At 36.5% G+C, this 23,381-nt stretch overlaps 1 protein-coding gene across 1 annotated transcript; it reads right to left on the bottom strand.

The window, feature by feature from the left end:
- Positions 1-395: 395 nt before the first annotated feature.
- Positions 396-23,377, bottom strand: CEP76 (centrosomal protein 76). Its single transcript, XM_041772126.1, has 12 exons — positions 22,845-23,377; positions 21,614-21,769; positions 20,499-20,580; positions 19,656-19,880; positions 18,098-18,283; positions 16,110-16,207; positions 15,427-15,555; positions 10,150-10,338; positions 6,374-6,540; positions 4,683-5,016; positions 2,564-2,781; positions 396-1,762 (listed from the first exon to the last, which is right to left on the bottom strand). Exons 1-12 carry the CDS (start codon positions 22,905-22,907, stop codon positions 1,624-1,626), a joined length of 1,986 nt encoding a protein of 661 aa, XP_041628060.1. The 5' UTR covers positions 22,908-23,377; the 3' UTR covers positions 396-1,623.
- Positions 23,378-23,381: the final 4 nt, after the last annotated feature.

The raw sequence follows: 23,381 nt of genomic DNA, 5'->3' as shown, positions 1-23,381 counted from the left end.
AATATTCATCATATGTAAAAATAAACAAAAGGTAAATTTTAGGGTATCTCTAGATTTTCATTTTTTAAAAAACAATAAATCATTTTATTTACAATTAAGTGATGAAAAGAGTAATTTGCACAGCCAACTGGTACACACTGTTGCTTTTTTTGTTTTTTTTTTTTTTAAGTTGGTTCCATGCTCAGCGTGGAACCCAATGTGGGGATCAAACTCACAACTCTGAGATCAAGGAGATTGAGTCAGACACTTAACCAACTGAGCCACCCAAGTGCCCCTCTTTTTTAGAGAAAGTGCTTTTTTTTTTTTTTTAAGATTTTATTTACTTATTCATGAGAGACACACACACACACACACACACAGAGAGAGAGAGAGAGAGAGAGAGAGAGACAGAGGCAGAGGGAGAAGCAGGCTCCATGCAGAGAGCCCAATGTGGGACTCTATCCTGGGACCCCAGGGTCAGGCCCTGAGCCCAAGGCAGACATTCAACCACTGAACCACCCAGGCATCCCCCCACAGTGCTTTCTTAAAAAGACCAATAGAGAAGCAACTGAATCAAGATCTATGCACAGATGCTAAATGGGCAATCCAATCTATCAATTATGTCATGCAGCTTCTTACAAAAAGTCAAACTACTACTGCTTTTTTGATGCTCACTTTTAAAACTAACTTCTAAAACTTGCTCAGTTTTAAAGCAAATATCAGCATGGAGTCCCTCACATAATGATTCTCCAATTTAGAGTAATTGCATATACTCTGGTGTTTTTATCACAATGAAAAAAAAAAAAGGAAAAAAGAAAAACAAATGTGATTTCATAAGATGGAATCCATAAAGAGGCCAGTAATGAATCCTCTGACTACCGAGAATCAGCAACAGACTGCCAATAATAATTACAGAAAACAGTATATCGGTGTCGTAACAAAAGGGTATGGTGAACTTCTTCTAAAATACTCAGTTCATTTTTATATAATGAATCAAACTAGTGTATTTATAAATTATTCATTTATCTTTATGTGAGATTTGTTTTATTAATATTTGTGCTTTTCTGGTATCAGTTTTTCCTACTCTTGCATCAGAATCTTCCCATAAATCCCTGGAAAGTCACAAATATCCCTATGGCCAATGGGTAAGCCACAAAAGTGATAGTTCATCAAAATGTATTTTCACCTATTTAACAAATCTGTTGTGAGGTTAATTTCTAATTTATATAAAATAATCCCATTAATCATTAATCTATGAAAAATAATGATCATATTGATTTTTCTATGGCTCAAACCCTTAGACAAATAAACCTCTCTCTGATTACCTGTTAATGTAAAGAAAACTGAGTAAATTTTATTTTATTCATATTTAAACTACTGAATACCTGTAAACAATGTAGCATTTATTAAAATAGACACTTAATTTATACTAAATTCCACTCAGACTTTACAAGTTTTTTATCCTTAATTTTTAAATACACACATGATTTTTTTCAAACTATTATCAATCAGATATATACAAAAGTGAAATACGACATCCAAGCCAAAATGTGATTTTTAAAATAATGAACCTCTAAACAGCTATAATGTACAATGTGTAAAATTCCAGTAAAACACAGGTAGATTCTTACAGAAATGTTAGTCCTATAATACCGAGCGATATTTACAAGCAAACATGATCCAAACAGCACATGCAGATTCGGGGTAAGTAAACACTCGGACACGAACTGCCAGTCGCACCTGGTCTCCACGGCAACAGATTATTTCTTCACAGAAAGGAGACCTACAAAAGAAAACTTATTTAATTAAGAAGTGAACACAGATTTTGCTTTATCTCCAAATAAGTCCATTCCATATTTAAAATAATTTTAAAAAATCTAGTCTTTGCAGAACATGAGAGACTCCTTACTCTGGGAAACAAACAAGAGGTGGTAGAAAGGGAGGTGGGGAGGGGGTGGGGGGACTGGGTGACGGGCACTGAGGGGGGCACTTGATGAGATGAACACTGGGTGTTATTCTATATGTTGGCAAATTGAACACCAATTTAAAAAAAAAAACCAAACACACACACACACACACACAAATCTAGTCTCTGTTACCAATACCCCTATGATTTTGGTTTAGCTATTGAAATTACACAGTATTTTCTCAGTCTATAAATTTAAAAAATTACACTAGGTAAAATTAGAAATCCTCAGCTGAGATTGCACCAAAACCAACGGGAAAATTATTCCAACTACCTAGAGCCACATTTCAGACCTAATGAATCACTATCTGTGGCAAGGAAAATAAATCATTATAAAAGTTCACGTGATTCTAAAGTCATTCCTAACAGCCAGACTAACAGCCTGCTAAAAGTCTTAGGTTAATAGGGACACCTGGGTTGCTCAGTAGGTTGTGCGTCTCTCAACTTCAGTTCAGGTCATGAGATCCACCCCCGCACTTGGGTCCATGCTTAGCACAGAGTCTACTTATCCCCACTCTGCCCTCATCTCCTACTCTAATTAATTAATTAATTAATTTTTAAAAAATCTTTAAATTCCTAAGACAGTTAACATTTACAAATTCATAAATTCCACCTTACCGAAGACACGTAGCAAATGCACGCCTTGCATTTCTATAGACAAAATGTATTGGGAACCCTTTAAATGTGTGACCATCAGGTACAGCCCTCCTTATGGCATCTTGAAATTCTTCATTGCCTGCAGATATACTTGTCGTACGCTCAAATTCATAAGAAGCCAAAGCTGGTGATAAGAGATAGGAAAGCTGGTCTTCCCAAACAGTAGTGAGACCAAGATCCTACAGCAATCGAAAGATAAAAAGAAAAGGTGAAATATACTAGTATTTTAAAAGCCAATTATAAGTGTTGATGATTTTAATATATTTAAAATATAAAAAATATTTTAATATAAAGCCCATCATAACTTTTTAAACTTTCTATTATGATAAGGACACGTACAAATAAAGGAACTACAGGTACCTGGTTTTACTTAGAAGAAAAAAAAGAAAAAACTTTTTAAAGGCTCTAAAATCTGTACTTCCTTAATATTCACTAGAAAATACTACATGGAACAGTCCTACTATGGAAAACACAGTGCTGCTGAAATTTGAAATCACGTTTTATTTAAAGAGTAAGATTGAATCTGCTTAATTTAATTGTTCCAACACAAATTCAACTATAGTAGGAGAGAAAAATCAACAAATGAATTACATAATAATACTAACTTTTATACCGTAAAGGGATATAAAGGTGAAAAGATATGCTTTAGGCCTTCAGGGAGCTTTAAACATGTTTCTATAGAATGTTGAAGGTATTTAAGATTTCACTTGTAGTATGAAATGAACTACATATATCTATACACGTGATATTTTAAAAACATTGTTACAAAAAAATTTTTCTCAAAAATTCTAAATATTTTGATTATCATAATAGATCTCTGCCATTTCCTGATTTTGTATTCAAGGTTTTAGCTGGTTCCAAGTAACCCCAAAGGTCTATGTTCATCTATCTTTTTTTCTGTGGCGAAAAGTAAATCTCACTTGCTGACTTACAGCCACCATTAACTTAGTGATCAACACTAGTATCTAGCTCAGTTTTTTGTTTTCTTTTTTTTTTTTTTTTTTTTTTGTTTTTTTTTTTGTTTTCCTTTTCTACATAAATTCCCATTACAATAAAATACTGGTCTTATTTGTAAACAAGACCTAGGAAAACTAAAAGGCAGTATAGTATGAGTGATGGAGGGAAAGGTGCAGTAATGAGGGACTTTAATTCTCCGCAGTGTAAGTGAAGTAGGTCCTTGAACAACCTACTGCTGAGAACAAACTATAAGTGCCAGATTACTTTCCAAAATACACTTCTAAAAGCTTTGATGAGTTGGCAAGTGAGTACAGATTTTAGAAGCCAAACTAATAGTAATTGGAAGCCCAGAAAACATCGTTAATAAATCACTTTGCCTTTGATGCCCTCAAGGAACACAGTAAACAGGATTCACTGAAGGTGGGGAGTCTATTATGGAATCCCAAAAGATGAATTAGAAATAAATCTTCTGAGATTCTAGTCCTTTGATGGTTATGTGTTGCACCCACTCCAATCATGTTCTTTTCATTCATTCCCTGACTGGTTTCTTCCAATGAACAAAAATTCTTAAAATATACTAATCTTTTTATATCTTTTTATGTTTGTTATGTCTAATGCACAAAAGAAATCTAAATGGCTAATAAGAGGACTGATCTCATTAATAATCAGGGCAATGCAAATTAAAGCTAGAATGAGAATATAATTTTACATCCAGCTAAATTCATGTCATAGGGTAAAATAAACAAAACCAACCTGGAAAAAAATGATTATGAAAAAAATATAACCCAGTATTTTCAGTAGGAATAATATGAATTAAGTACTCCACAGAAAAATAAATCCAAAGAGTGGTATTCAGCAAAAGTCTGAACTAGTTTATCACTCTTCATTTCTAGAAGTAATAAATTCTAAAAGTATTAGTGAGTTTGGAAACTTTTGGTCTCAGAACCTAACTCTAATGACTTTCAAAACTACAAGCTTAAAAGGAACTAAATTTGTTTTGTTCAGGGCTAGAACAGTGACTGGTACTATCCTAGCTGCCCTCCTCCCCTTATGTATTATTGTTAAATACATAAACAAATGGAAAAAAAAAATGCATGAAACTACAAATATCAGTGTTAATTACCTTCCTGTGTTCTGACACTAGCAGTCTTAGCTGCATTTCTATTTCATTACTTGTTACTGAAGCATCAATTGTGGATGCACATAGAGGGGGAAAAGGAGGAAGGGATGTTGTAGCTCCTGGAGCACACACAGATCTGATTGCTTCTTCACTCATGGGTTTCCATTTGGATTCATCATTCAAATCAAATACACAGATTTCTACTGAGTCAGAGGGCTGACAATTTCCCAGGAACATCTGATGATTGAAAACACAACCAATTGTTCGATACGGGTACAGAGGTTTGGGCTGTTCTGCAACTGGAGATTCATCAGGATTGGCAGGTTTGTGGATGTACCTAAAAAAAGTAAAGTATAATTTTATACAGTAAAAACTTAAAAATTAAGAAGGTAACATTTATTAAGAAAGATATTGGGATCCCTGGGTGGCGCAGCGGTTTGGCGCCTGCCTTTGGCCCAGGGCGCGATCCTGGAGACCCGGGATCAAATCCCACATCAGGCTCCCAGTGCATGGAGCCTGCTTCTCCCTCTGCCTGTGTCTCTGCCTCTCTCTCTCTCTCTCTCTCTGTGACTATCATAAATAAATAAATAAATAAAAAATTTAAAAAAAAAAAAAAAAAAGAAAGATATTTAGGGCTATAACTATTTCCCAGGACTAGAGTTTAATACTTGTTTTTTCTTATATTTCTACAATTTTATTACAGTAATTGTATGGCACATATCATATAAAAACCAACTTTATTCAACATGAGAATATATTCTATGTATAACCATTAAGATCAAAATCATTCATCTCAAATAACACAATTAAAATACTTTAGCTATACATTAATAGGTACAACTAACAAAAATGATTATCAACCAGGGGAAAATTAAGAAACCTAAGAAGATGACCCAGGGCTATGCCTTTAGAAACTCCAACATTTATAGATCAGATAAAGGTGAAGTAAGAACAGCCAGATAGGAATAATATAAACTTAAAAAAAAAAAAAAGGAATAATGAAAACTGAAAGACAATGCTATGGTAGAAGCTAAGGAAAGAGATGGTTCCAGGAAAGAGGGAACACCGAACTCTTTCAAAATCTGATGGCAGTCCAAAGAACTAAGAAAAGCATACAGTGAATTTACCAATGTGGAGTTGGTGACATCAAATTTTCAAAAGAAATCATGATTTACAACCTCAATTTATTTTTAGGCTTGGGGAAAAACATTAGAAAAAGCATATGCCAATTACAAAATTTAAAATAAATTTATTTTTTAACCAATATTATATTGGTAAAGAATATTTTAGGTGTACAAATTTTCTTCAAATTAAGAGCTGTTTTAATTGAAGTAATCTTTTGCTTGGTCATAAAAAGGCTCTAATAATGAAAATTATCAATTTGTGCGTTTGAGTACCATCTAATATAAACAAAGAATCTTTTTTTTTTTTTTTTTTTTTTTTCAAAGAATCTTTAATTTAAAACATTTACATCTTGGGATCCCTGGGTGGCTCAGCGGTTTAGTGCCTGCCTTCAGCCCAGGGCGTGATCCTGGAGTTCTGGAATCAAGTCCCACATCAGGCTCCCTCTGAGGAGCCTGCTCCTCCCTCTGCCTATGTCTCTGCCTCTCTCTCTCTCTCATGAATGAATAAACAATCTTAAAAAAAAATTTTACATCTTTATTTTAATATCCTTGTAAACATGACTGACAAACCTGTGTCCTGTTAAACTCTCCCAAAAAGTGATGGTTCCATCAGTTCCACAGGTCATAACCCATGCATGAGGTACTCCTTTTGCCTTAGTCCCAACACAGACAAAGGCTTCTAATCCATATCCAAGAAGAAGGCTGCACAGAAGGTTAGCATGATCTTCACAGTCACCCTAGAAAATGAATTATTTATTCCTTCACAATTTTCTCATTAAATGTTCAATACAAAATTATAACTAAAAAGCAATATTAATATTCCATTTTTTAAAAGATTTTTTAAAGTAATTTATAAACTCAATATGGGACTCAAACTCACAACTCTGAGACCGAGGGTCACATGCTCCATTGACTGAGACAGCTAGCCACCCCTAATTTTTTTTTTAAGATTTTATTTATTTACTTGAGAGAGAATGAGAGAAACCACGCACAGAGGGAGAGGGAGAAAGAAGCAGATCCCCACTGAACAGGGAACCTGATACGGAGCTTGATCTCAGGACCCTGAGATTATGACCTGAGTGGAGGCAGATGCTTAACTGGCTAAGCCACCCAGGTACCCCTAAATTTCACTTTTAATCATTAGTCTAGTGTTAAGCTGAAACAATTAAGGAGAGGGGTAAGAATACACTAATTTTAGAAGAACCTAAATTATTTTACAAAGTCAGTGCTCACAAATCTGATAATCATACTTGGAAAGGGGGCATTATTCTAAAGTTTATTTAAAAACTTAGAGGAAAAAAAAAGGAAAAAAAAAAAAAGAAAAAAAAAAAAAAAAAACTTAGAGGAAGAAAAACAGCAGGATTTTAAAGATGAATAGCTAAAGAACATGAACAGACAAGATAACAAATGATACACCAAGAAATGCAAATACAGAGGAAAATACTCAAAACAATCAGTTATGGTATCTATATGTGATCATTTTAAGGCATTAACATACTAGAAAAAAAATGAGTGAAAGAACAGCAAAATTTCAACAATGGCTATAATTATGGGAGGTTTTCTATCACTTTCCCTTCTATTTTCTAAATTTTAACATTATGTTACTTTTACAACTTAAAAATATGAAAGCTACAAAAACAGAAAATATCTGATAATCTGTAAAAAAAATCAAAATATTAAACAGTAAGGCTCCAATTATATAAAGGTATGTATTTAAGTGCAGGACTATAGGTAATATACAAAAGCAAAACTATTAAGTTCAATGATAGCAGGAAGGGTGATTTCGTATTAGTGGCTCTACACAGCTGCTTTCTGATCAACTATAACAGAACCAATACCATTTTAAAATCTCAATATGGGCAGCCCAGCGGTTGGCTAAACCTGGCTCAGCGGTTTAGCGCTGCCTTCAGCCCAGGGTGTGATCCCGTAGACTCGAGATAGAGTTCCACGTCGGGCTCCCTGCATGGAGCCCACTTCTCCCTCTGCCTGTGTCTCTGCTTCTCTTTCTGTCTCTCATAAATGAATAAATAAAATATTAAAAAAACAAATAGGGCAGCCCCAGTGGCTCAGCAGTTTAGCACCTGCCTTCAGCCCAGGGCGTGATCCTAGAGACCCAGGATTGAGTTCCACATCAGGCTCCCTCCATGGAGCCTGCTTCTCCCTCTGCCTGTGTCTCTGCCTCTCTCTCTCTCTCTCTCTCTCTCTCTCTGTGTCTGTCATGAATAAATAAATAAAATCTTAAAAAAAAAACAAAAACAAAAATAAATAAAATAAAAAAATAAATTAAAATAGATAAAATCTCAATAGGACTTTCAAAAAATATAATATCCATTCTTTTAGATTCAGTAGTTTCTATAATACTGAGATTTTATACTAAAAAATTTCAAAAGAAACATAATAGTACTCCCAATATTCAGTGAAAACAAAAAATTCACTCACAAAGATATAAAAAAATTAGAAGCAAGCTACTGTAGCCAAAAGAAATAGTTACTACAATGGCAAAATAGTTATGTAGATTTGTATACCAACTAAAGAAAACTTTACACTTATCCAACCATTAAGAAATGGAGATCATAAAAACTGTAGTTAACACATGGGAAAATGTTCATAGCATAATGTTCAATTATAAAGCAGCACACAAAATTTTATTTATACCTCAGTTATGGAAAAAAATGATATATACACAGGAGAAAAATACAAAAATATTTTTAAAAGGTGAAAAACTGGCAATAGAATTATGAGTGAAATTTCATCTTTACTATTGTAATGCTCTTGTTTGTGCAAGAATATCTTTTTTAATAATTTCAAGCTTCTGGGGCACCTCAGTGGCTCAGTTGTTTAAGTATCTGCCTTTGGCTCAGGTCATGATCCTGGTGTCCTGGGACTGAGCTGCACGTTGGGCTCCCTACTTAGTGGAGAGTCTGTCTCTCCTCCCTCTGATCCTCCCCCGCTCGTGCTCTCACTTGCTCTCTTTCTCTCTGAATAATTTTTTTTTAATTAAGAAAAAATAATTTCAAGCTTCTAATTTAAGATGTTTTCCATTTAAACAAACTCAGGTAAACAAAATAATGAATCAAAGGGGCAATTATTTGCTTTATGAATGAATTATTTACAGTGATTTTTTTAAATTTATTTGAGATAGAGCAGAGTGTGAGAGAGGGCACAAGCAGGGAGAAGGACAAAAGGAGAGGAAAAAGGAGAAGCAGGCTCCCCACAGAGCAGGGAGCCTGACGTAGGGCTTGATCCCAGGATCATGACCAGAGCCAAAGACAGATACCCAACCAACCGAGCCACCAGGCACCTCTTTATATAATAATTTTAAGTATGTACCATTCCTGCTATATTTGAAATAAAAAAAGCTGAAATCCATACACACAATTTTTGAGAACCACAGCTTGAGAATAAATCAAAATAATTTTTTGATAATGTTTAACTATTTTTTTTCCTTTTTTGGGGAGGGGAGAGAGAAGTAGGGAAGGACAGAGGGAGAGAGAAAGAATCTTAAGCAGACTCCATGCTGAGTGTGGAGCTGGACTCCAGGCTCGATTCCACAACACTGAGATCATGACCTAGGCCAAAATCAAGAGTCAGATGCTTAACGGTCAGAGCCACTCAGTTGCCCGTTTTTGATTTTTTTTTTTTTTACATAAAAATCTTCCTAACAAATCAATCTAAGTGAGTTAAATAGGTTCTTCCACTGTATAAGCTTTGCTTTGTGAATGAAGACTCATACTACATATACAACCTCAGACCAAAAAATATTATTTCAAAACAAATAATTTTTTTTCTATTTCAGCAGAACTGAAATGCTAAAGACAGTCTTATTGTTTTTATATTATCATTTTAGAACAGAGATTAAAAATATCAAATTATCTATAAAATTCATTTACTGAAATCAACTTATTTAACATCAATAAATGTACACAAATTCTTAAATATATACTTACACTTGAAACTAAACAAAATACCATGCAATCTAAGATTTTCTTCCATATTCCTTTTGTACTGCTATTTTCCCTTTTAAAAAAATGTATCATTGAAGTAGCTTTTAACACATGAATAGTACTAGAAAGACCATGATTATCCCAGCATTGTCTCTAGTTCAGTTGAATTTACCTCTTTATTTTGATTTTCGACATTACAATACTTATCTCCACCTCACAAAAATATTATGCTAAGAAACTATACAAGAAAATAAAAACTTTTTATGTACTAAAAACAAGAGATTGACTAGTTCAAATCAATCATTTATCCATTTTTCTAGGTTAATTTTTTTCAAATATGATAAACTCACAATAACTATGATGTATTGCTATTTATTTAATTCTATTACAAGTACAGAGTACCTTGTTTCTACAGAGAAAGGCCAGCAGAGTGCACCACTGTTCCTGTTTACCTCCTCCTCCAATAACAGGGGCTCTTTCATAACCAAGGACATTAACAAATCTCGCTGCTTGCCTTGGAGTATCCAGAAGCCTCCCAGCTCGAAGTGGTTTAATATAGGAACAAACTGGTCTGTTTATCCCATTTTCATCCTGAGGGAAGAGGGAAAAAATATTAACTGTAGGATAGATTACTCCCAATATTAACACCTTTTCTTAGAATATATTAACGTGGGATAAAATAATTCTGGATACCATTTATTGAGTGCTTACCCTGCATCCAGCAGTGAAGTGCTACGCATACAACGTCTCTTTTAATCCTCTTAATATCTCTTACTATTTTCATTGCATACATGAAGAAATTGAAGCTACAATATTATGCAACAGAGCCAGAATTCAAACCCTGAGCTATCTCCAAAACTTGTGACAGTTAAGGACCTGAACTACCATGATTCAGCAATGTCACTCTGAGATATCTGTAGCAACTGAAATCAATATCTCAAAAAGACATCTATCTTCACATCCATGTTCACTGCAGCATCAGTCATAATAGTCAAGATATGGAAACAAGTGAAATGTCCTTTAATGGATAAATAAGTGAAAAAATGTGGTATTACCCATACAACAGAATATTATTTAGCTATATAAAAAGGAGATCCTGCCATTTGTGACAACATGGATGAATCTGAAGGGTATTACGCAAAGTGAAATAAGCCAGATAGAGAAAAACAAATCTTGTATGGTTTCCCTTACATGTGGAATCTTAAAAAAAAAAAAAAAAAAAAAAAAAGCTGATTTCATAGAAATAGAGAATAGAATGGTGATTGCCAAGGATTAGACAGAGGGAGGAACAGAGAGATATAGGCCAAAGGGTACAGATTTTCAGTTATAAGAAGATTAAGTTCTGAGGATCTAATGGAAAACATGAGGAGTAATTAATACAGTAAACTTGAAAGCTGCTAAGAGCAGATCTTAAGTCTCCTCACCACATAGGAAAGAGGTAACTATGTAAATTGATGGATGTGCTTATTATCTTGATCTTGATAGGCATTCCACGATGTATATGTATAGCAAATATACATATATATTGTACACTTCAAATATATACAATTATATTTGTCAATTACTCCTCAATAACTTAGAAAAACAAAAGAACTCTTCTGAAAACAGAACAGGCAGGTGGGTAGGGAATGGAGAGGGGATCTAAGTCACAGTATCCTTTCATATTATCATAAAGAACTTAATACTGTATATCCAAACAGAATAACTCTTCTGATTTACTAATATAACAACAAATTATCAGAGCTCATTTTCAGTTTGTTTCCATTACACCTGGACATCCACAGGAAACAAGGATTTGTTAACCAAGTCAACTGCAAGCAGAGTTCTGAAAATCATTTAAGGAAAACATTTTACATTTTTAAATATAAATATATGATGTATCCTAGCATTTAAGGTAACTACAGTGCATACAAAAGTCTCTGGTGGGGATCCCTGGGTGGCGCAGCGGTTTGGCGCCTGCCTTTGGCCCAGGGCGCGATCCTGGAGACCCGGGATCGAATCCCACATCGGGCTCCCGGTGCATGGAGCCTGCTTCTCCCTCTGCCTATGTCTCTGCCTCTCTCTCTCTCTGTGACTATCAAAAAAAAAAAAAAAAAAAAAAAGTCTCTGGTGATGGTCCACCACTGTGCGTTTAGAGTTAATATTACCAAAGCCTGCATATCCCTTAACTTCATGATTACTGAGATGACAAAATCAAAACACTATTTTCTATTCAAAATGCAAAGACAATTTAATACATTGTGTCATGGCAAGGCTCCTCAGAAACAAAGTCTAACTCAGCTAACAGAAAAACAACTGTTTTGATTATCAGAACCACTGATGTCTTTCTATACCACAAAAACATCACCTCTCCACTATAATCCCAAACCTTAGGAAGGAAAACAAAACAAAACACCCCTTTTTTTAATTATATTTTTTATAAATAATTTTTAATTATAGCAAGAAAGATAATTTTTTTGATGTAGAGCGAAGTATTATTATGATTTGACTTTTAACTATGGTTCTTAATTCTAAAAGGCACTGATTTTTTTTCCTTGTCTCTCTCACCCCACTGTTACCTCCATGGCTCAAACACATCCATGGTGATCTCTTTCTTACTCTCCATCTCCCCATGCAATCTTGGGAGTCAGAAATAGACAGAACAAAGGAATCAGCTAAAAAAAAAAACTCAAGTAGAATTAAGAATCAAAGACAATTAAGGAAACTAAGGAACAGAAGAAGACAAGAGATTTAAGCAAAGGGTGTTTCATGGCATTTATTTTATTTCTTTTAAAGATTTTTATTTATTTATTTATGAGAGACACAGAGAGAGAGGCAGAGACACAGGCAGAGGGAGAAGCAGGCTCCCTGCAGGGAGCCCGATGTGGGACTTGATCCCAGGATCCTGGGATCACAACCTAAGCAGACACTCAACCACTGAGTCACCCAGGTGCCCCCATAGCATTCATTTTAAAAACAGAAAACCATGATTCTAATTTTGGAGGGAAATAGAAAACTATTATTTGGATTTCTTTCATATTAACTCAGTGTTATTACTGATCTAGTATAGTGTTGGAATATTAAGCCTTGAAATCACAATCTGAATATTAGAAGGATAACCTCAGTCTTCAAGTGATTTATCACACTTTTTTTATCTTTTAAAAAAGATTTTATTTACTTATTCATGAGAGACACACACACACAGAGAGAGAGAGAGAGAGACAGACAGAGACAGAGACAGAGAGAGACAGAGACATAGGCAGAGGGAGAAGCAGGCTCCATGCAGGGAGCCTGATGTGGGACTCAATTCTGGAACTCCAGGATCATGCCCTGAGCCAAAGGCAGATGCTCAACTGCTGAACCACCCAGGCATCCCTATAACATTTTCTTAAATATTAATGGTCAATTTCTATAACTTATTTTAAAATTTCTTGTACTAGAAAATTTAAGTTATCGTTAGGTAAATTACTATTGTACTAGAGCAAAACAAGCAAGGGAGGAAAAATAAGTACAACAGATTATTATGTATAACAACTTGGAGGATTCTACAGCTGTTACAATAAAGGTAATTAACTGAGTTCCTGAGTGGGCCATTTAGTCCTATTCTTACAACTTCACTATCAGAAAGGAAAGGAATGAGTACCTAAAAAGTGGATGCATTTACCCTAAGACAATCATCAAAAGTAGCATCTTAGAATACAAGATATATCATTGTTTCATTACAGCAGTATTTCTCATATTATCCATAATACATCAAATGAAATGTCTTGAAAATTTCAATATTTCAGCTTCTAAACCTGCACTGTCCCATTAAGAATGCCACTAACCCTGTGTAGCTATTTAAATTTTAATTAAAATTAAAATAAAATGTAAAATTCAGTTCTTTATTGCAACATTTTGCACACTCAATAGGTCAATGGCTATCATACTGAACAGCACAGAGAACATTTCCCTCACTGCAGAGAGACAGTGTTGCTGTAATTATTTTCTCTTATGCCTAGAAGCACTGGAAATTCATTTTCAGACCATGTATAATAATTTTTTGGTTTAAAAATTTTTTGTGCAGTTTTTGTGATTAGATTGACTGTCTTAAATAAATACTATTGTTTCTTAACTTCATATCTAGTCAAATATAGAAAGCAGCAGCAAAGATACTTTTGGGGAACTGAAGTAAGATAAACATTTATTTACTCTCTATATGTCCAGAGGTGGTCCAGTCAAACCAAAAATGCTCTAGTCAAAACTGCAACTCAATGGAGTCTCCATGACTGAGCTGCTATTTGATCTTAGGAAAAAATCTTCACTCTTCTATTCTTTATACTGTTTATTTTTTATAAAATAGTAGAAACTCCTGGCCAACTGACAATCTTATATGGTTACCATGAGACTAAGTGACCTTATGTAGTTCCAATCTTCTTACAATGAATTCTAAGAGATGGAAACTTGTTTAAGTAGTATTTCCTTAAAAAAAAAAAAAAAAAAAAAGAATTTGCATAACTGCATATCTCCTCCTATTCCTCCTCCTCTTTCCTTTGTCATTTTTCTGGTCTACTTGCTCATCCACCCATTCTTCTCTAGTCCCAGATTCCTTACACAACCTCACCTCAGACTAAACAGACAGCAGAGAGCCAGTTATATTTTGACTGGTTTCTCTTTGCCCCATCCTGGCATCAATGGTATCTTGTCTGCCCTGTTAAACAATGCATAGACAATGCTACTGAAAAGCAAGAAGCCGTTTCCCACATTTCCATTCCTACTCAACTAGGCTCTCCCACTTCTAAGCTCCTCATCTACAAACTGACCTACTCTTAGTCCATCCTACTATGTAGGGTAAAACTAGATGAATGCACAGGATCTGAGAAAGATCAGTCAAAATAATACCACACTATAACTCTTATAAAAGCATCTACATAAGGCTAACTATATATAAAAAATTTGAATGGTTCCTCAAAAGTTACAAAAAACATGGATCTGATCATATATTTTATTCTGATTTGATAATGAGAGAAAATAAGCTTAGGCTGTAGGAAAAATAGAAGCATATCTATATATAACTGAAATGCTGCAGTTAAATATTGCTTGTCACAGGCTCAGAGATGGTGGCTATATAGAATTATTACATATAAGACTGTCTTTAAGAAAATAGCCTAACAAAATATATTTCTAAACATATGTGCCCATAGCCCCGATTCTGCACATCAAAGCTCAATTTACATTATCAACTGCAAAGTATTCTAGTATTTAATCATTTAGTACCAAATATTACACTCCAACTTAAACAAAATGGGTTTTTATCTATTTTAAATCAAATATATTAAAAAAAGGTTTAAAAAAATTGAAATGAGGGACACCTAGGTAGCTCAGCAGTTGAGCATCTCCCTTCAGCTCAGGACATGATCTGAGTCCTAGGATTGTGTTACGTATCAGGCTCCCCACGGGGAGTCTGCTTCTCTCTCTCTCTGCCTGGTGTCTGCCTTTCTCATGAATAAACAAAATCTTTTTTTAAAAAATTGAAAATGAAAAAAAAAAAAATTGAAAATGAAAAGCAAAATAAAACATTGCATTACATCACCTACTCAGCGAAAGAGAATATTACAAAATCGTATTCAATTTTTACAAACTTTTATTTGTCAGGAATACATTTTAACAATTCACCTTAAATGAAACTTACATATACAACAGTAAATATTAAACACAAACCTGTGCAAAAATCTTGACCAGCCGTGAATTGTGTGAGGGTCGAATTTGCAAATATTCTCTCCACCACTGCTTTGCATATACAAGAAATAATCGCTCTTTCTCTGCAGTTTTCTGACGTTCCAAAGCAAGCTTGAAATTAAAAAAAATATATATTTTTCCTCCTTAAATACTATAAAATAATTAACAATTCTACATACTTCTCTCCATCTCTATCACCACCCTAACCGTAAGCCATCATCTCCATCATCTGTAACAGCTTCCTGACGGACTTCCTTGTGTCTATACTCCCCCCTCCCCTTATAATCTAGTTTCCATATAATGGTCAGTAATCTTTTTTTCTCCCAAGACAAAATTTTTTTTTAAAGATCTTATTCATTTATTTCAGAGAGTGAGAAATATCACAGAGGGAGAGGGAGAAGCAGACCCCCTGCCCAGGAGAGAGCCTGACGTGGGGCTCAATCACGGGACACTTAGACCCTGAGCCGAGCCAAGCCAAAGGCAGATGCTTAAACAACTGAGGAACCCCAAGATAAAAATTTTTTAATAATAAATTGTATTGTCATTCTCTTGCTTAAAACCAGTAAGTGGTAATTTTCCAAAAAGAAATTACTTTCTAGGATCAGTAGATAAATATACTACTATGAAAACAAATACACAAAGAAGAGAAATTCAGAATCATTTACCTGTGTGTTCACTACTTCCTGAGATAATGTCTGATTGAGTGGTGGGTACATCTCAAGTTTTATATTTAAAATTCCAACAGAAACTTTTGATTCTGTGCCTATAAATATAAACAAGTATTTAGAACTTCAGAGGTTTCCAGACTACGTATATTTAGTCAACCAAAGTCTAACCAAAATAATCTAAGAATTTTGTGCTTTACCACTTACGTGAAATACAGATAATATTCAACATCTTTAATATTCATATTAAAAACAATTCAAATCAAATCAGTTTTTATTTTGCATAAAGACCTTGATCTAGTTGTAAGATTATCTATGTTTTGAGCTTGCTTCTTACATTTTAAAGGGCTATCTGGATCTAAAGGATTTGGTATTCTTAATTTTTATCTTCATTAAACGTATACCAACCAGATTTACATTAAAAACAAAGTAAAGCAACTGTTAACATCTGGTTCTCAGGAAATAATTTATACTTTGTCACATATAATAATTCCTTCCCATTTTTCACATCACATGTGAACACAAATTTTCAATCCATACCTGGATTTAAACAATTTGAAAACAAATACACTTTTTACAAGAACTATTTACTGTTCCTCTGGTGAATCAGAATATACTTGTTTCTTGGTCACTACTATGATAATCATGTTAGGCCTATATTTGAAGACAAATAATGTGTATCTTTTGAAAATACATATATCCCACAAAAAACTTGTGCCCTTACTTTCTATTTAAGGAAAACCACATTCTGGGTATGACTTATCAAAATCTAAAGTACTAAAGCTATACCCTCCACCAACCAGGTTTGACTCTGTGACTTAGTTTCAATACCAAAGTAATTCCCTTATATGTTATGCATAAAATACTGGTAGGTTTTATTCTATTAGAAAATACATATCACACATCAGATAGTTCCCAAGAGTCCAAGGAAACAGTGGTGAATAAAATAGGCACCATCTCTCTCCTCAAAGAGTATTATTCATAGATCCTGTCAATGAACAAGTCAGCACCTCTTTGAGTCCCATATTCCCACATGTAAAATGTTGGAGAAGTATCAACTCCATATTCTGTAAGAACCACTGCTGCCTGAAGGCACTGATACTAATGGGGGATGCACTGTACACTGGAGTGTGCTGGAGTAGAGTTTTTACATATGCATCTGTGTGAAGAATCCTACTGTTCTTTATAGCCTTATATACAATCAAATAAATTTGAAGAAAAAAAATAAGCCCCTGAAAAAAAAATTTTTCCTTACAAGATCAGTTTGACTGTATAGTTCTATACCCTTTTTTTTTTTTAAGACTTTACTTATTCATAAGGGACACACACACACAGACTGAGAGAGAGGAGGCAGAGACACAGACAGAGGGAGAAGCAGGCTCCATGCAGGGAGCCCGACATGGGACTCGATCCCAGGTCTCCAGGATCAGGCCCTAGGCCGAAGGCAGTGCTAAACCACTTAGCCACCCAGGCTGCCCTAGTTCTATACTCCTAACATGCTTCACGACATTTCCCAAGACCCCAATACTAGAGTCCAAATGTAATTTTAATGAAATTCTTTTTTTAAGTATTTTATTAAGTATTTATCTATTTGAGAGAGAGGACACACACAAGCACAGGAGGGAAGGGGGGAGGGGGGAAGAGAGAGAGACAGAGAGAGAGAGAGAAATCTTTTTTTTTTTTTCTTTTTTTTTGAGAGAAAGAAATCTTAAGCAGACTCCTCCACACTGAGCCGAGCCTGATGCAGAGCTTGGATCTCATGACCCTAAGACCATGACCCTAAGATCACGAACTGAGACAAAATCAAGAGTGGAAACCTAGAGTCGGATGCTTAAGTGACTGCACCATGCAGGCACTCCCTAATGAAAGTTTTTTTACATGTTTCCTGTTTGGTTTACAAAGGCATTCAGAAAACATAAAATGCATTTATCAACAAGCTATGCCTATAAAAAGGTAACACACAAAAAATTCAGTGATGATCATCATACCTACACCCATAAGCTCCACAGTAAGACTGGTCACTCCATTTTCTGAGCCCAAAACTGATCGCCATTCGAGAAAATAGGATGCTACTAAAGTAGTCTCACCAAATATGTCTGTTTTGATTAGCACCATATGAACTGGATCACTTATTGATAACATTGTTGTTGAATCAGCCATTCTAGTTCCATCACCTGGCAACATAAACCAAATGCATCACGTTACATATTCCATTAGACCAACATAGAAGAATATGTTTATTGCAAAGGATACTAATATACTTACATAAAACTAAATAAAATAATTTGGTAATGCCTCAGAAACCATGCAACAGATTAATTAATTAATTAATTTTTTTTTTTTTTTTAAAGATTTTATTTATTTATTCATGAGAGACGCAGAGAGAGAGAGGCAGAGACACAGGCAGAGGGAGAAGCAGGCTCCATGCAGGGAGCCCGACGTGGGACTCGATCCCGGGTCTCCAGGATCACGCCCTGGGCCAAAGGCAGACGCTCAACCGCTGAGCCACCCAGGCGTCCCCAGATTACTTAATTTAAAAAGTACAATCCTGGGGCGCCTGGGGAGCTCTGTCAGCTAAGTGTCTGCCTTTGGCTCAGGTCATGATCAGGTCATGATCAGGTCCTGAGATGGATACCCAGGTCACACCCCCTGCTCAGCAGGGAGTCTGCTTCTCCTTCTCCCCAACACTCTCTGCTTGTGCTCACTTGCGCTCTCTCAAATAAAATCTTTAAAAAAAAAATAAATAAACAGCCTTATTAGGGTAACCTTTTTCACCAAGGGCAAAAAAATTTTTTCATACTGTATTAGCCATCTTAGCAATCTAAATTTCTAAAGGTGTAATTTTTTAGCTTTGCTAAGCAAACACATTATTAAGATTTCTATATTGAAATAACATAAAATACAGTTACAGAAATAATATAAAAATTATAGGAATCAGGTATATAATTTTAAAAAATTACAGACTCCCATCCTACCTTTATTTCTCAAAGTTACATAACATGATAAACCTAGCTATCCTTCATAAATGAGAAGAATTATGTCTTGTTCTTCACTATATCCTCAGCACTTGCCTAGTATAGTATAACGCATCTAGCAGGCATTTATTGATTGGTTGATTGACTGATTTGGGGGGGGGGGGAGAAGAGGGGGAGAGGGAGAAAGAAATCTCAAGTAGACTCTGCTGAGCGCAGAGCCCGATGCAGGGCTCAAACCCACAACACTAAGATCATGACCTGAGCCAAAATAAGGAGTCAGATACTTAACCGACTACAGCACACAGGCAACCCCCTAACAGATATTTAAATGTTTACTACTTAAGAAGCAACCATTAAGACAGTAAAAATAAAAAATCTTAAGGGAAAATTATTTAGCAGAAAATAAAGCAAAAAGGTAGAAGTAATTTATGTAAAAAAGAGCAGTGGAGAAAACAAAAGCAAAGTAGGAAGATTCAATCATCATAAAACTCTCCTTCTAGCAAAAGTTATGTTACAATAAAACCTAACAAATATTTACTCAATTAAATGACAAGTTATTATTGCTCCTTACCTAAGCTTTCTCTGTGTACTTCAAGTAAAAAGCCATCATGAAAATCTGGTTCACAGGCACATGGAACAGGTTTAGAACGAAAACGTTGGTTTCGAAAATGTAAACATAGAGTAAAGGTTGAACAAACTTGTCCAGGTAAAGGCTCAGGTTCTTGTAGATGTTCCAAGAAAGCTTTTCCACCCAAAACCTGAAGGTAAAGATACCTCCGTGTTGGATCAATATTAGCTGTAAAGTGTAGCAATATATATGAGGAAACTGCCAAACAACTTAAGGAATGTGATCAAGACAATAGGAAATAATAACTTGACAGAAATAAAACCAAAGACTAAATTAAAAAAGTAACAAATTTACTGTATACCAGGACCATTTGAAACCGAGAAAGAAAACATACACAGTAAGATATATCTTTATCGGAGTTTTTATATTCTGGCTACTTTCTCCCAGCTAGAAAAGAGAGCCAAGGCTCCTTTGCTCTTCAGGTGCTTATCTAATAACACGCCTTCACCGCCAAAGCCAAACCAAACAAATATAAACTCAGCAAGTGTACTTGTTAGGCAATTACCATTAAAAAAGCAAAGCTGTACAATGTTTATAAAACATATTATTAAAACATGAGAAACAGGTAATTCTGTTTTTGCTTCCACTCTGTGATATACTAAAGCTTCTGACATACACAACTTGGTGCAAAACAGAATCTAAGTTTTTTGGATGATTAATTACAAAAATGGTAAGAATCTCATTCGAGAAGGAAAAAAAATGGTTTTCATCAAATACCAAACACTACAGCACATCAATATGTAGTACTGTGCAAAACGAAATCAATGTTAAAAGAAATATACATACTTTTTTTTAACAATGTTGATTGTCTATCAGTAAAACAAACAGGTTGTTTTGGAGAGGAAGGTAGTTCTTGATCAACACTGTCCTAGAAAGGTGGGAAAAAAGATGAAAACAAATTAGAAAACAAAAATTATAGCTAAGCAAAGAAACATCAACAATGGGTGGGACTAAGAACTAAACAGAAGTATACAGGATAAAGCCCCCCCCTCAAGGAAACTCTTATTTTCCCAGCATAATTAAAATAATGAAAAGAGTTGATGAACTGGTCACTCCTAAACTCTAATAAGAAAATAAACTGTCTTCAGTGTCCACAGAATGCTATTAACAAACCCTTAATACCTTAAACAAGGTTAAACTTTTTCTAAGCCTAATATGACATTTGACTTATGATTCTACCATGAACTGATTTTAATAAGGAAATGACATTCACACAGCAGAAGCTGTTATTGGGTCAATTTTCAAACAAATGGGTTTATAAACCTCAAAAACCAAAAAAGGAGGCTGTATTAAAATACTTATTCCCTGATGTATTATGCACTCCATCCAATTTTTACATTATACTACCCATGTATTATTAGGTCACAGTTTCTCATTATTGCCTCATTTTCAAAAGAAGGCCCACTTACTATTTTGTGCACGGAGGCTTATCATCTCACTACCGACCTATTTGTATAAAGAGATTTGAAGGTTCTTACACAATTATTTTCTTTAAAAAACTGATAATCTGTTAATCACAGAGAATGAAGTTCTAAAACAATGTGTTTATTTAAAAAATATGCCTAATCTAAAAAAAGTTATAAAACACTTCTTGCGAAAAAGAACTAGGTTATGGTGAACTAATTTCACTAAAATATGTATACTTACAGATACAGACCTAGGGAATAACAACAGAAAATTCTGTCATTGTAAAGAGAAATATGGTATGTAACTCCAATCTCATTGATACATAATCCCACTTGCTACATTCAAGGGTAGAGTGAGCTTATAGTAAGCATATTACCAGACAAAAATGGCCTTTTAAAGTGATTTTACTAAAAACAGGCCCCAAATATGGACCCAATAAGCAGCATTATGCCCAGGAACATATTCTCAAAATTCTTCCCCACCAAACTACTCACAGTAACAAAATTAAGTTCTTTCATCACATCATCAATGATTCCCCGACGTCTAAGGGCTTTGATCAAATCTTCTGTTGATAACTGTTGTTGATCAGGTGCCAATTCTTCCCGTATTGTCTCTGCAAGGATTTCTCTTATTCTGCCATGGACATCCATCTATGTCGAAAACACGCATTATAACTCACATTTATAAAGCTGACAAACATTGCCAATTAGCTAATTTCTTTCTAAAGCAACCAAAAAAATAAATAAATAATGGGAGAGTACTAGGGGCACCCGGGTGGCTCAGCGGTTGAGCGTCTCCCTTCCGCTCAGGGCGTGACCCCAGGGTCCCGGGATCGAGTGCCACATCGGGCTCCCTGGGGCGGACCTGCTTCTCCCTCTGTGTGTCTCAGGAATAAATAATATTTAAAAAATAATAATGGGAGAGTGGACAAAATTCAAGACGGGTTTTCAAGCTAATAGTAAATGTAAAATTATTACTAGCATTCAATGAGAATAAAGCTAAGATTTTTCTTTATTTCATCCTAAATTTCTTTTAGTACAAATCCTAGAAATAATCTCTACTGGTTATCTACTACCTTTGTTACCATTTCCCCACAAATACCATTCAACGAAAACAGACCTATTGAAAGTGAGGTACACTCAAGAGAACACAGACCTGGACTAGGAGATCAGAGTATGACTTTCAACTTTCAGCTTATTAGACGTGACGCTGAGTTAATTCGTTTACCCTGTATGAATTTGGAAAAGATTACTGCGAGGCTTGGGTCAAAGATGCTTTACACTGGGGCCAGAACCTGGCATACAGGTGCACAGCAAACGGAAGCTTTCATCGCCTCAGCTCCCTGCGTGCGCGGCTCCGTTGGGCTCCGAAGGGCCGCAAGCACCCTCAGGACAGACCTTCAGGAACTGCCCTCTGACTTCTGTAAGAACTGCTCCTGTGGCTCCACTTCAGAGACGCGAGTTGCACCTTCAAGTAACTCTAACTCCTACCCTGCGAGCATACATCTGCTGCAAACCGGCTGGTATTCGGCCTGGCATCCGAGGCCGCGGGGTGAGCGCCTCCTCCTCAGGCGCCGCGCCGCTCACCACGGCCGCCCTTCGCCGAGGCTGGAAGGCGGCCCGGGCTGCACACTCGGAGCCCCCCGCCCGCGCCCCCGCCAAAGGGGCGCCGCCGTCGGCCTCGCCCGGGACGCCAGGCGGGGGCCGCTCAGGGCCAGACCCTCACCTTGCTCAGCTGCTGGTGGATGAGCTGCTTCAGCTCGGAGGCCTTCTCCGGAGGCAGCGACATGCTGCGGCCGCCGCTCACCGCGCTTCCCCCGCCTCGGGCGCGCCCGGCCGGCCCCGGGGTGCCGGTAGCCGCGGGGCGGAGGCGGCGACCGCTCGGGCTCGCGCGGCTCCCGGGGGGCGCGACGCCGCGTCAGGGCCGCGGCTGGGCGGGAGCCGAGGCGGCGGTGGCGGCGCTCAACTGTGGCTTTCAAACGGCGCGGACTGCCGGGGCGCGGGCTGCCCCCGTCCGTGCCTGACCACGTCCGCCTGCCGCTCCCGTCCCTGGCGACGCCCACCGCGCCAGCCCAACGCTCCCCGCCGCCCTGCCCCGCGGGGGTCTCCGCCCGCACTGCCCGCCCCCATCCCCCCGGCGCCCGGCCCCTCCCGCACCGCGGACCGGCGCGGAGCTGGACTGGCCCCGCAGGACCCCACGCCGAGCGGCGGCCCGGGCCCCGCCCCGCCCTGCCCTGGGGACTGCGGCGCCAGGCCTGGCGCG

This window comes from Vulpes lagopus, chromosome 1, assembly GCF_018345385.1.
Source record: "Vulpes lagopus strain Blue_001 chromosome 1, ASM1834538v1, whole genome shotgun sequence".
NCBI lineage: Eukaryota > Metazoa > Chordata > Mammalia > Carnivora > Canidae > Vulpes > Vulpes lagopus.
Note: the sequence above shows the minus strand (reverse complement) of the source record. Positions and strands in the feature narration are given on the sequence as shown.